The sequence below is a fragment of the Stomoxys calcitrans genome, chromosome 5, assembly GCF_963082655.1.
Source record: "Stomoxys calcitrans chromosome 5, idStoCalc2.1, whole genome shotgun sequence".
Taxonomy (NCBI): Eukaryota; Metazoa; Arthropoda; class Insecta; order Diptera; family Muscidae; genus Stomoxys; species Stomoxys calcitrans.
Window position 1 is genome coordinate 142,291,760 of NC_081556.1, and position 13,870 is coordinate 142,305,629.

Consider the following 13,870-nt stretch of genomic DNA (forward strand, 5'->3'; position numbering starts at 1 on the left):
TCACTATCCCAAATTTCGGTGATATCGCACAATAAATGCGCTTTTTGTGGGCTCAAAACCTTAAATCGAAAGATCGGTCTATATGACCGCTATATCCAAATCTGAACCGACCTGAGCCAAAATGAAGAATGACGCCGAATAGCCTTTTTCGGTATAAAAGAAAGTTCAAGGCCTTATGAGGAGTTTTAAGACTACATGAAACAAGTAAAAGCGTGCTAAGTTCGGCCGGGTCGATTCTTGGGAACTCACCACCATAGATTCTGATAAAAATGTATACAAAATTAATTTGGTTGAAGGGCATTATTTTATTCTACATACTAAACTTCTGTCAGACCAGTAAAAATTAAAGCTTCTAGCTTCATCCTTATTCGGATGATCCGGAGACCGGTTTATATGGGAGCTGTATCAAGTTATAGATCGATTTGAAGCGTACTTGACACAGTTGTTGGAAGTCATAACAGACTACCACATGCACAATTTCAGCCAAATCGGACACAAGTTGCTGCCTGTAAGGGCTCAAGAAATCAAATCGGGAGATCGGTTTATATGGTAGCTATATCATGTTCTTGACCAACATGGACCGCACTTGGCGCAGTTGTTGAGAGTCAAAACAGAATACTACATGCCCAATTTCAGCCAAATCAGACAAAAATTCCGGCTTGTAAGGGCTCAAGAAGTCAAATCGGGAGATCGGTTTATATGGAGGCTATATCAGGTTCTTGACCGATTTAGACCACACGTGGCACAGTTTATGGAAGTCGACATGCCCAATCTCAACCAAATCGGACAAAAATTGTGTATTCTATGGGCTCAAGAAGTCCAATCGGGAGATCGGTTTATATGGGATTTATATCCAAATCTGAACCGATGTAGCCCATTTGCAATCCCCAACGACCTACATGAATATTAAGTACCTGTGCAAAATTTTAAACGGCTACCTTCACGCGTTCGACCGCTATCGTGATCTCGACAGACGGACGGGCGGACATGACTAGGTCGAATAAGAATGTCGAGACGAGACGTGTTTTGGTATGACTTCCAATAACTGTGCTAAGTATGGTTCAAATCGGTCCATAACCTGATATAGCTGCCATATAAACCGATCTTGAATCTTGACTTCTTGAGCCACTTGAGAGCGCAATTCTTACCCAATTTGGCTGAAATTTTGCATGAGGCGTTTTGTTATGACTTTCAACTACTGTGCTAAGTATGGTTCAAATCGGTCTATGACCTGATATAGCTGCCATATAAACAGATCTTGAATCTTGACTTCTTGAGCAATTATTGTCCAATCTGACCGAAATGTTGTACAACGTCTTCTCCCATGACCTATAACAAACAGTCTTAATCGGTCTATAGCCTGATATAGCTCCCATATAAACCGATCTCCCTATTTTACTTTTTGAGCCTCAAAAGGATGCAATTCTTATTCGAATTGGCTGAAATTTTGCACAATAACTTCTACCATGATCTCCAACATTCAATTCTATTATGGTCCGAATAGAACCATAACTTGATAAAGCTCCAATAGCATAGCAATTATTTTCTTTCATCTTTTATTGGACAAAAAAAAAAAGATGCCGGGAAAAGAACTCGACGAATGCGATCCATGGTGGAGGGTATATAATAAATACCCATCTTTTGGGTATATATCGGTAAATACCCGAGTACCCACTGTGGTATAGGGTATTATAACTTAGTGCATATGTTTGTAACACCCAGGGGGAAGAGAGATAGACACGTTGATAAGTATACCGATTGACTCAGAATCGCTTTCCTATTCGATTAAGCTATGTCTGCCTGTCTGTCCATGTTAATTGTGTACAAAGTACAGGCGGCTATTTTCGTCCAATCGTCCTATAATTTGTTACAGGCTTGTTTATCAGCCTAGAGACGAAGCCTGTCAAAATTGGATATAGCTCCCATATATATGTTTGTCCGATTTGAACTAATATTGCAATAATGTGGTGATTTTTAAACCGATTCCATCAAAATTTTGCAGGAAGCATTTTCTCCTAACTCTCAACATTATCAATCGCTTTCTCGATATTCCTGATCAGGATTCTTCTCTCCACAGACTAAAGCCCGTCAAACACTCAATACGTGAAAATCTTCCAAACCACAACGGTAAATATCCTGCAAAAGCCACCAACTCTCACGTATCGAGCTACGACAGGAGTACATTCGAGGTGGCTTGACTTTAATTTTTTAATCATAAATAAATTTTCCCATGAACATTCCATTAAGGAACAGGGGCAAACATCTCGATTATCAATGAGAGTTGTCCGATCAAGTTTAAGCTACGCTTTTATAGCCTTATATAGTTTAAGCTTTTTATAGCCGTGTCCGAACGGCGTGGCGCAGTGCGACACCTCTTTGTGGAGAAATTTTTATATGGCTTCCATACCAAATTATCGCCAGCATTAGGAGGGGATAACCACCGCTGAAAATTATTTCTGATGTTCTCGCCAGGATTCGAACCCAGGCGTTGAGCGCTATAGGCGGACATGGCAACCTCTTACTTACGGAGCCTCTGGTAAATATTTACTCCTAGAAATTATCTAGATCCTAACCTATGAAATTAACTAGAAAACGAAGAATTTTTTAAGTATTTAAAATCAAATCTATAAACCACAAACAGATTTTGTATTATTTGCAAACGTTTACAGTTTACCTGTTTTCCTTAAAAGAATTGCTTTCAAATGCAAATCATTTACATGACTTACAAGTAACCTAACACACTAATAACAAAGAAACGCGCTTTGTTCATTTTCACGTTTGCTGATGTTATTTATCACTTACATAAATCAACAATCAAATATTCATAATTTTTAAATTATTATGACTATTATAGCATGAGATTATCCATATTAGCCTTCTTTCGACAACCAACTCCCACCCAACAACGAAATATAAACTTAAGTTGCCGATTTCCCTCCACCAGGATATCTTTACATAATCTCCTTATCCTAAACGCAAGGATTCACCCAACGGAGAACGCTAAACAGCCAACTCATATACATTTCCAACAAACACAAAAAGAAACAATGTCCTCTAATTTACGTTAAAGTTCCTGACTTTTTTAAATTAGTGGCATGCCATAAAACTTGAATGTTATCTGATTTCCTCTCTATTGTATGCGTGTGTGTGTGTGCGCTCGCTCACTCTCTGCAGCAGCTACGACAGACAGTCTCTGTCGCTGTTGCTGCTTATGTTGCTGTTATTATGTTTGCTCTAAGGTGTTACTGAAACGTTATGTCTTTAAATTTGCCGTTAAATGAGCAGGGCTCTCGGTCCTCTTCTTGCAATGTGAGTTAGTGTGGGGGATGTTTACAACAAACAACTGCTGTTTGTAAAACTTTGGTGCCAGATAAAAAAAGGAAACACGTTTGTTTCTCACTAACCGAAGAGCAGGGTTGCCGTTGAAAATGCCGATGAAATTAAACTCTGAAATTGATTTCGACAAAATCTTCTATAAACATCTAATATATTTGAATAGAGTCACCGTTTTTGCTATTTTATGAAAGGCGTTCAGATAAAAATAACTTCTACAATATGTTTGAAGAAAAAGTATCAACGATTTTTTTTAAAACAAAAAATTATAGACGCAATTTTTCTATAGAAAAAAATTTTGACAAGTTTCAATTGATTAAAAAAATACGTGGAAAATAATATTTCAAAATTGACAATTTTTATTTACAATAAAAATAAAGTTTGGATCAAAATTTTTATTGAAAAAAAATTCTTAAAATTTGTTTGGAAACTCTATTGAACAAATTTTTTTATAGAAATAAGATTTGGGGAAAATTTTCTTCAGAACTTAAATTTAGAAGAAATTTTTTAAAAGAAAAAATTTTAAGACATTTTTTAGCAACAATATTCAGACTTAATTTTCTATTGAAACAAAATTTGAATAAAATTTTCCTTAGAAACCAAATGTTGCAAACAAATAAGAACGTGCTTAATTCAGCCGGGCCGCATCTTGGGACCCCATGGGAAATTCTAAGAAAAGCTAATAGGGATATCTCTGAGCTTTGCAGACAAAATTATCCTTAAACAAACAAAAATAAATTTGGCACGATTTTTTTTTTTCAATGTTAAACCCCGTTTACGCTGCGCTTTAAATCCTTTTTTTAATGGCTCGATTATCTGTTTTCCCTTAATAAAATCATCTGACGAGAGCCTTAAATACGGATTTAATGAGCAGTGTAAACGGCGTTCAATAGACGTTAAGCCCCTCCAAGCGAGTAGTAGAATTAACATTTAAGTGAGCGCCATCTACTGGCTGTTTTCAAATGGATTTAGTTGATCCAATTGAAAACAGCCAGTAAATGGCGCTAATTTGGGGAAGCCAACAGGAACAGAAAAAGAGGAGAATGGTCAAAATTGATCATACAGCATCTTCTTATGACTTCGTTGGGGTTGTTTGCGGTATTATTTTTAATTTTCCCGCTCTAAGACGGATCTTAACAATAATCTTCAAAAAAACCAGATCTCGGAGATGGGTTTGGCGATTTAAGCGAAATTTTCTTTGCACACTTACATTAACCTAAAATCAAAAACAAAACAAAAATCCGAGGTGGGGTGCCAAGAAGGGCAGCCCACTTCCAAAACCCGCCAATCAGATTTATAAACCAATCACAACAATATGGGTATCAAATTAAAAATATTTGAGAAAGCGATTCTGATATCCAATTGTGGGAGTAAGTGTTTCGTGGATCACCTCACCTCCCAAAAAACCCCTCAAATCAAAAACATTTACCGGCAGTATGGATCTTAGATAAAAGGTCTTTGGGAGTAGAGCACAAAATTTACTTCTGGGGATGCACCACACCTTTAAACAGGTCTTTAACTGATTGGGGTTTAAATAAGACGTATTTGAGATTAGAAAAATCCACAGGAAAATTGAAATACAGAAATTTCCAAATTTGGAGTAATTTTCTCCAACATAGCATTATCGGGCGCAGCAGAGCGGGCTGGGCTCCGCTAGTCCATATATAAAAAAATGAATTTGTGTTTGTTTGTTTTTCTGTTCCGTATAGTCTCAAAAACGGCTTAACCGATTTTCTTAAAATTTTCTCAAATGAGGCATAATGATTCTGTGGTGAAAATAGGGTACTACATTTTTTGATATCGGAAGGGCGGCGGAATCTCCTCCTTGCCTTAATTTTAAAATAAATGAAAGTTATTTGTGATTAGAAAACGAATTTGATATCCACTATTGGAGCCAAGCGTTGGCCTCGCTGAACCAATGATAATATGAGGTTCAAATAAAATATATTTGAGAGTAGATCACGAATCGGATATCAACATTCCTGACCAACTGTCTAGGGGGCGCCACACCCCCATAACAACCTCAAAATAGAACATATTTGCTCACCATGACAATTTGGGCCTCAAAGGGAGTAAAGCTCGATGTTGATAATTTTTGGGACCCCAAACCGAGGCCACCGCTGCGCAGAGTTAGCATGTCCGCCTACGACGCTGAACGCCTGGGTTCGAATTCTGATGAGACCATCAGAAAATATTTGCAGCGGTAGTTTTCCCCTCCTAATGCTGACAACATTTGTGAGGTACTATGCCAGGTAAAACTTCTCTTCAAAGAAGTGTCGCACTGTGGCACGCCATTCGGACTCGGCTATAAAAAGGAGGCCCCTTATCATTGAGCTTAAACTTGAATCGGACTGCACTCATTGATATGTGAGAAGTTTGCCCCCGTTCCTTAGTGAAATTTTCATGGGTAAAATTTGCATTTTACCCCCCAAACCGAACATATTTGCTGACTTTTGCAATAAAGTGCTCAGAAAGGGTATTTGGGATTGGAAAACAAATTAGATATCCTATTTTGCCGATACTTTTCAGGGCTATGTGTCTGGAGAACTACTCCATCCCCTAAAATCCACCTAAGTCGTATAAACATATTTACCAGTCATGGCTCCAAGGAAAGGCAAAGGAGTAGAGCACAAATCTGATATCAACATTGGGGAAAAATTGTTTATAAGGCAACCCCACCCCCATAACACCCCCAATTGAGTGTTATGGGGGTGTGACCATTGCAATATGGGGCTCAAATAAAAGGTATTTTAGATTAGAACACGAATCTGATATATATTTTCAAGTCACTGGGTGGAATTGATACCCACTTTCGGCACCAGGTTTCTGGGGGTCCACACTACCCTCTAAACCCATTAACCAACATTCTGGGGGCCCTCCCACTCCGAAAATCCCCGTTAGAATAACGGGCCCAAATAAAGTCTTTTAAGAATGGAGTACATCTAACATCCAAACATAATTAACCCTAAACCGTCCCGGCGAATTTATAGACCGATAAAGATATTACGGGAATCAAATATAGGCGTTTATTCTGATATTGTTAGTCAAGTGACATTTGTACCATTTTCGTAGCATGGTATTTCGCTGAAATCTCTTTAATTGCCTAAATATTCAAATGATAGTTTTTTTCCATACATTGTAAAAGAAGGCGCAGCAGACGGGCCGGATTCAGATTATTCCACAACTTTTTCGCCAGATAAAATTTTTACAACATTTTAATAGATTTTTCAGATTTTATTTTTTTAATAAAATGTTTACTAAATTTTTTTAATTCTAATTTCAAATTTAAAAATATTTTTGAACTTTTCAAAGCAAAAATGTCACAGTGGCAACTCTGCCAACAACCAGCCAACATGTTACAACATTTCTTGGCGACTTTACAGCCCAACTATACACACACACACACACACATGCATATACATACATATGCCAGAATATTTCAAATTAGGGGAGTTTTTCGTATATTTGTTTTGTTGTGGTTTGATATGCTAGAAACAACTGTCAATTTGCTATCGAAAACACATGGTCTCTCCAGGTGTTACCACTTAACAGTTTGACATTGCAGCTTGCAATATGGCAATACCCAAAAGCCGGATGTTATTTGTTACAGTAGTGGTGGCAAATGCAACTCTGCGATTTCGGTCTGTATTGGAATACAGGTTTTTCTTTTCGTTGCTTCTTCCACAGAGCATTTTTATCCTATAAGTATGCAGTGACAGTGTGTGACAGTAGTGTAAAAAGGCAAATCACCATTCGAGAGTAGTGGCCCCAAGGTTTTTTTACATCGGTTTTTTGTTCTTTTTTAGTTCAATTCACAAAGTGTTTGCAACAAAAGAAAAAGCCAAGCAACTAACCAATCAACCAACCAACCAACCAGCCAAGCCAAGGCAGTAGTGATTAAGTAACCCAACTCAAAAGCAATAAATCAAAACAATTTAGTGCAAATTCGTTTTTAAGCAATCTCTGTAATCGAGTTTCGTCGTTGCCGTCGCCTTCGTCGTTGTCGATATCCAACCTCCTACTCCTCTGCTCGTCCTAGTGCTACTACTCCTGTTTGAGTTTGTCAGTGTTAAATGAAAAAAAAATTTAAAAACAAGAAGAAACCAACAAAAAAAAAATAATTAATCTTAATTAAACCTAATGAAATGGGGAAAAAATAAATTGTGAAAAGCTAAATAAGAAGAAAAACCCCTTTACTAGTCGCAGGACACACACACACACACTCACACACAATACCAGCACTCCCTGCATTGCAACCCAAAAAAAAGGGTCACAATCCTCACTTTGGAAAACCCCGAAAAAATCCTGTTGCAAACCCTCATCGTAAAAGGAATTAAAGGTTACAAAAACCTTCACTGCAACCATGGCTTCGGGAGGTGTTGGCATCAGCTCCATAGATCCAGAAGTATCCTCTACATCTAATACCAAATTCACTTCAGATAATCTAAGTCACAGTCGAGAAGGTAAATATCCCTGGCCATAATAAATGTTGAACGTTACATAAAAACCCATCTCATGCTGTGAACAAATGTAGCATAAATTTTTTTTTTTGCATAAATTTTTCATGAATATCCCATAAAAAAGTTGGGCTATGCTTTGGAGGAGGTGAGAAAAAAATCATATTACGATGAAAAAAATCAATGAATTCGTTCAACTGACAAGTACGTATTCCTATTGGAATACAAACGCAAAGAGAGCGAGCACACCAACCGCATTCTGCGTGTGTGTGTGTGTGTCTGAATAAATTAAGAGATAACAGTCCATGAGGGTTAGGGAAAGAGAGTAATGAATATTTTTTCTCTTTGCTGAGTTTTAAACTGTAGTGATTTGTTTATGCGAAAAATTAGGGGAGAAAAAAGAGGAAGGTGTTAATATTAAAGTAAGAAACTTATTCAAATTAGATTAAAACAAGGTTTACAATTAATGCAAACATAAATTGGAGTTTTTATACTACCCACCGCGGTAGGATGGGGAGAACACTAGTCAAGTCATTACGTTTGTTACACCACGAAATATAAATCAGCGGTTTTTCAAGGAAATATATTCTTGATCCTCTTAACATTCTAAGTCGATGTAGCCATGTACGTCCATCCATCAATGGAAATCAGGATAGTAGTCGCACAAATAAAGATATTTCGCAAAGGAGGCCACCGTAGCGCAGAGATTAGCATGTCCGCCTATGACGAAACCACGGCGAAACCATCAGAAAAAAACCATCAGAAACCATCAGAAAAAAATGTTCAGCGGTGGTTTTCCCCTCCTAATGCTGGCAACATTTGTGAGATACTATGCCATGTAAAACTTCTCTCCAAAGAGGTGTCGCACTGCTGCACGCCGTTCGGACTCGGCTATAAAAAGGAGGCCCCTTATCATTGAGCTTAAACTTCAATCGGACTGCACTCATTGAAATGTTCATGGGCAAAATTTGCAATTTGCAATATCTTATAAGTGTAGGTCAGTTGCGATTATAAATGAGTCAAATCGGTCCATGTTTTGATATAGCTTCCATATGAAACGATCTTGAATCTTGATCTTCTAGAGGACGCAATTATCATCCGAGTTGGCTGAAATTCTGCACGTAGTGTTTTGGTATTACTTCTAATAACTTTGTTAAGTATGGTTCAAATCGGTTCATAACCTGATATAGTTGTCATTTATACCGATCTTTTGTCTTGATTTCTTGAGCTTCTAGAGAGCGCAATTGTATATCTGCCATATAAACCAATCTTGGCTCATGACTTTTGAGCATCTAGAGGGCGCAATTCTTATCCGATTTGGCTGAAATTTGGTGTTTTGGTGTGGTGTTTTGGTATCACTTCTAGTAACTTTGCTAAGTATGATTCAAATCGGTGCATAACCTGATATAGCTGCCATATAAACCGATCTTGAATCTTGACTTCTTGAGCCAAAAGAGGACACAATTATTATCCGATTTACCTGAAATTTGGCACAAAGTGTTTTGTTATGACTTCCAAAAACTGTGGTAAGTATGGTTCAAATCGGTTCATAACCTGATATAGCTGCCATATATACCGATCTTGGACCTTGACTTCTTGAGCCAATAGAGGGCGCAATTCTCATCCTATTTATTTGGCTGAAATTATGCATGAGGTGTTCTGTTATAACTTCCAACAACTGTGCTCAGTATGGTTCAAATCGGTACATAACATGATTTCACTGCCATATAAACCAGTCTGGGATTTGGACTTCTTAAGTCCCTAGAGGGCGCAATTGTTATCCGATTTGGCTGAAATCTTGCAAAAAGTTGTACCAACAACTGCGATAAATATGGTTCAAATCGGTCCATAGCCTGATATAGCTGCCATATAAACCGATCTTGGGTCTCGACTTTTTGAGCCACTAGAGGGCGCAATTCTCTTCCGATATAGCTGAAATTGTGCATGAAGTGTTGTGTTATGACTTCCAAAACTGTGCTAAATATGGTTCCAATCGGTTCATAACCTGATATAACTGCCGTATAAACCGATCTGCGATCTTGACTTCTTAAGCCAGAGGGTGCAATTTTTATCCGATTTTACCGAAATTTTGTATAACGGCTTCTCCCATGACCTTCAACATATATATGCAATATGGTCTTAATCGATCCATAGCCTGATACAGCTCCCATATAGACCGATTATGCTTCTTGAACCCCTCCAAGGTGCAATTCTTATCCGAATGGACTGAAATATTACCCAATGACTTCTACTATGGTCTTCAACATTCAAATCACTTAACTTAATATATCTTCAATAACATAAAAATTCTTATCTATTATTCTTTGTTTGCCTAAAAGAGATACTGTTCAAAGAACTCGACAAATGTGATCCATGGTGGAGGGCATATAAGATTCGACCCGGTAGAACTTAACACGCTCTTCCTTGTTTTATTTTAAACTTTAGTCGTGATTTTCTCTTTAGATTTGGATCTCACTAACGAATCCCGCAATTGTAACCGTGCCAAGTACGGTCTAAATTGGTAAATTACCCGATATAGCTCCCATGTAAAGCTATCTTCCGATTTGACATCTTGAGCCCCTTGGACTTTTACGATATCCAAGCGTACAAGCGTATTAAATATTGTCCAAATCAGTCTTCTAGGGCCATACCACTGGCCTAAGTTGGTTCATGTCTGGTATTGTGTCCCCACCTAGGTACCGGTGCCTGTTAGCAGCGAAAGCCTAACAATGATGTAGGAAATGCTCCAACGTCTTATAATCTTTCCCACATGCCCTACACATGCTATCACTTGCCGCACCAATTTCACATAAGTGAGCTCGTAGTCCAATGTGTCCCGTTATGACACCAAAAGCTATACTGACTTCCTTCTTACTTCGCTTCAGTAATAGCCTCGTCCTCTCACGATCCGGATCACCCCATAGGCTTTTCGCCGTCCTATCGAATGTTTCGCTGTTCCACAATGTTGCAAGCGCATTTGTCACCCACTCCCTTTACTCGGACTGCGTCGACCCGAAAGGCTTCGGGTTAACCAAATTTATTGACGGCAGTCCTTTGGCCTTCAACGCCAAATCGTCTGCCCTTTCTTTCTCCCTCACTCCGTTATGACCCGGCACCCAAATGATTGGATTGTGCCATCCTCAGAGAATGCGTTAATCTCCTTTTTACACTGCAGGACTGTTCGTGACCTTATCCTCCGGGTTGTTATTGCCCTTATGGCCATTTTACTCTCTGTAAAGATGTTCACTCTCGACGTTTTCGCGTTAGTACCACACCACCTCACGCATTCCGTGATCGCCCGAATCTCCGCCTGCAGGACCGTATTATGGGCAGTCAGTCTAAAACAGATCTCAGCCCCTGGGTTTTAAATGTACAATAGACCGCCAGGCCCTCTCTGTCCTCTAGCTTTGATCCATCCGTGTAGCATGATCTTCCAGACGGCAATGCTAAAGTACCGTCAGTCCAAGACTGTGACCCTGGCAGCAGTGCCTCGCACTTGACCTCAAATGTCATCTCAGGTGTCTGATAGGAAACCTCTTCCCTTCCTTCCAGGTTTTCTATCGTCGCCTCAATTATACCGCGATGGTAGGAGCTGCTGCCATCCTCAATCCATTCTCTCCCTTCGCCTTAAGTCTCATAGCCGCAGTGGCTGCCTCACATTTAATCTATATGTCAATAGGTCGGATATCTAGAAAAGTCTCCAGTGCCCTAGTGGGAGTGGTCCTCATCGCTCCGCCTATGCCAAGACAACATGTTCTCTGAACTTGTTGTATGGTCCCAACGTTGTACTTTTTCTCCATAGCAGTCCACCAATCTACAGAGGCGTAAGTAAGTAGACCAAAACTTAGCACGCTCCTGTAGAGCCAGTGTACTATCCTCAGATTCAGGTCCCATTTCAAGTCTACAGCCCATCTACATAGTGTCCAACATCTGTGAGCCTTCTCAGTACACTCCTGAATGTGACACTTTCAATAAAGTTTCCTATTCAAGATCACTCCTAAGTATTTGACCTTGTCAGATATCGAAATCGTTCTAGTAAGGAAACCTGGTGCGTCATAGTAGTCCACCTTCGTGAACAGGCATATTTCAGTCTTCTCTGGGTTAACATTGAGAACCCTCGGTCTAGCCCAGTCATATGCCATATGCAGGATCCTTTCGGCCCTTCTATTGGGTTGCCCAAAAAGTAATTGCGGATTTTTTAAAAGAAAGTAAATGCATTTTTAATAAAACTTATAATAAACTTTAATCAAATATACTTTTTTTACACTTTTTTTCTAAAACAAGCTAAAAGTAACAGCTGATAACTGACAGAAGAAAGAATGCAATTACAGAGTCACAAGCTGTGAAAAAATTTGTCAACGCCGACTATATGAAAAATCCGCAATTACTTTTTGGGCAACCCAATACACAGCTGGTTCGGATTCTTACCCCTAAGAAGTATTATAACATCGTCTGCATAGCAGACGGCTTCAAATCCCTCCTCAGTCAGCATCCGTAATAGGTTATTTATGGTGGTCATCTACAGGAGTGGCGACAAAATGCCCCCTATGGCGTGCCCTTTGTGGCCCATAGTGCCAAACATGCAAATGCAACCACCTCCTACTGGGCTAGGATTGATGACAACGCGAGGGATGTGTGACTCGCTTCAAACCAGGCACCATATGACATATGTCACCCGAGAACTTTGGCACCCCACTCTCGCACCCCGCACAATTTCAAAGTTCCTAGAACCGAATATTTAACATAACCCAATAAGCAAATTAAGCATGAGGATACTAATATAAGAACAATAACTTGACCTAGCTTAGGTTTTATCATATTTGAACTAATTGAATGTCAATTAGGAAAATTTAAGGCTACGGGGAAGGGTTTCTTGATGTTGGCGAAGCCCAGCGATAACTTCGCTGCAAAATATGGGGTGAGACTCTTTTCCTAAATAATTTTTATTTCAATTACCAATAATGGTACTACGTAAGCAATTTTGGAGTTCTCTGTGGAGTGGGATGGCTCTCCAAACACTTGATCTAAAGTTTGGATTCCACATTTGAACTCTTCCCAAAAAATTCCTTTCATTGCAGTCCTAAATTATCTTTACGGTCTAAATGTCTTGGTGGTGGAATGGCCCCCTAGATACTTGGACCCAAAATTTTATATCTGATTCTTACACTGCCTCCAAATTCTTTCGTTTTGAGCCTCATACTAACTGAAATGGTCTACACATAATTTTTTTTATATGTTTTGGGGAAGTGCGTTGCTCTCGTTTAGTTGATTTAAGATTGATTGGCAGTCTATTTTCCAATCAGACTCACTTAGACTATTGAAGTCCATTGTTGTTGTTGTAGCAGTGTGTTGTATACTGAGGCCGCAGCCCTAGCCGATAAAGGACTCCATCGGCCATTGTAATACCACTGTATCGATAGACCAGGTCTCTGATGGGAATCGAATCCCTGCGCTGATAGTCTAAGCACTATACCAACTCATCTTCCGAGGAGACCTTCCCCTCAGTTACTTCACCCAAAATTTGGATTTCTGGTTATTATTACGTTAGTAAATAAGATATGATCGGTCCGCCCATCTTCGACATATTGCATTTTTAAACACGCAAAAAGGCATTAATTTGGACACCCACCACCTCTGGTATATATGATAATTTTACTTTAATTGGCTATGACTGAATATTTGTTCCAATAGCCGAACGTAGAATAACGTTCCAAGCGCCTCGATCTTCTGCGCTCATTCTAAAATCTCTGACACCAAGCTTCGAGGAATCTCCCACAACTTGATCTTTCCATTGGGCTTTTGGTCTGCCCGGTTTGCGTGTACCACTGTGTTTGCCTTCAAAGGACTTCTTTGCTGGAGCTTCTTCATCCATTCTGACAACATGACCTAGCCAACGCAGCCGTTGTATTTTGATGCGTGTAACGATGCTATCGTATGACGACGGTTTACGCATCGCCCATATATTGTCCGTTGTCCGTTAACGCACACTGGAAGAATCTTTCTCTCAAATACTCCAAGCACTGCCTCATCTGCTTTCACAAGTACCCATGCTTCAGAACCATATAACAGCATATATATGT

General features: G+C 39.2%; 1 protein-coding gene across 4 annotated transcripts in view; it reads left to right on the plus strand.

Annotated features, from left to right (window-relative positions):
• The first annotated feature begins 7,030 nt into the window (after nucleotides 1-7,030).
• LOC106088770 (phosphatidylinositol 4-phosphate 5-kinase type-1 alpha) overlaps nucleotides 7,031-13,870 on the plus strand; it is a 37,509-nt gene continuing 30,669 nt past the window's right edge. For all 4 annotated transcript variants that reach the window (XM_013254439.2, XM_013254440.2, XM_013254441.2 and 1 more), the window contains exon 1: nucleotides 7,031-7,796. In XM_013254439.2, the coding sequence (XP_013109893.2) occupies nucleotides 7,697-7,796 (100 nt within the window). In that variant the 5' untranslated portion in view covers nucleotides 7,031-7,696. The remainder of the gene's footprint in view (nucleotides 7,797-13,870) is intronic.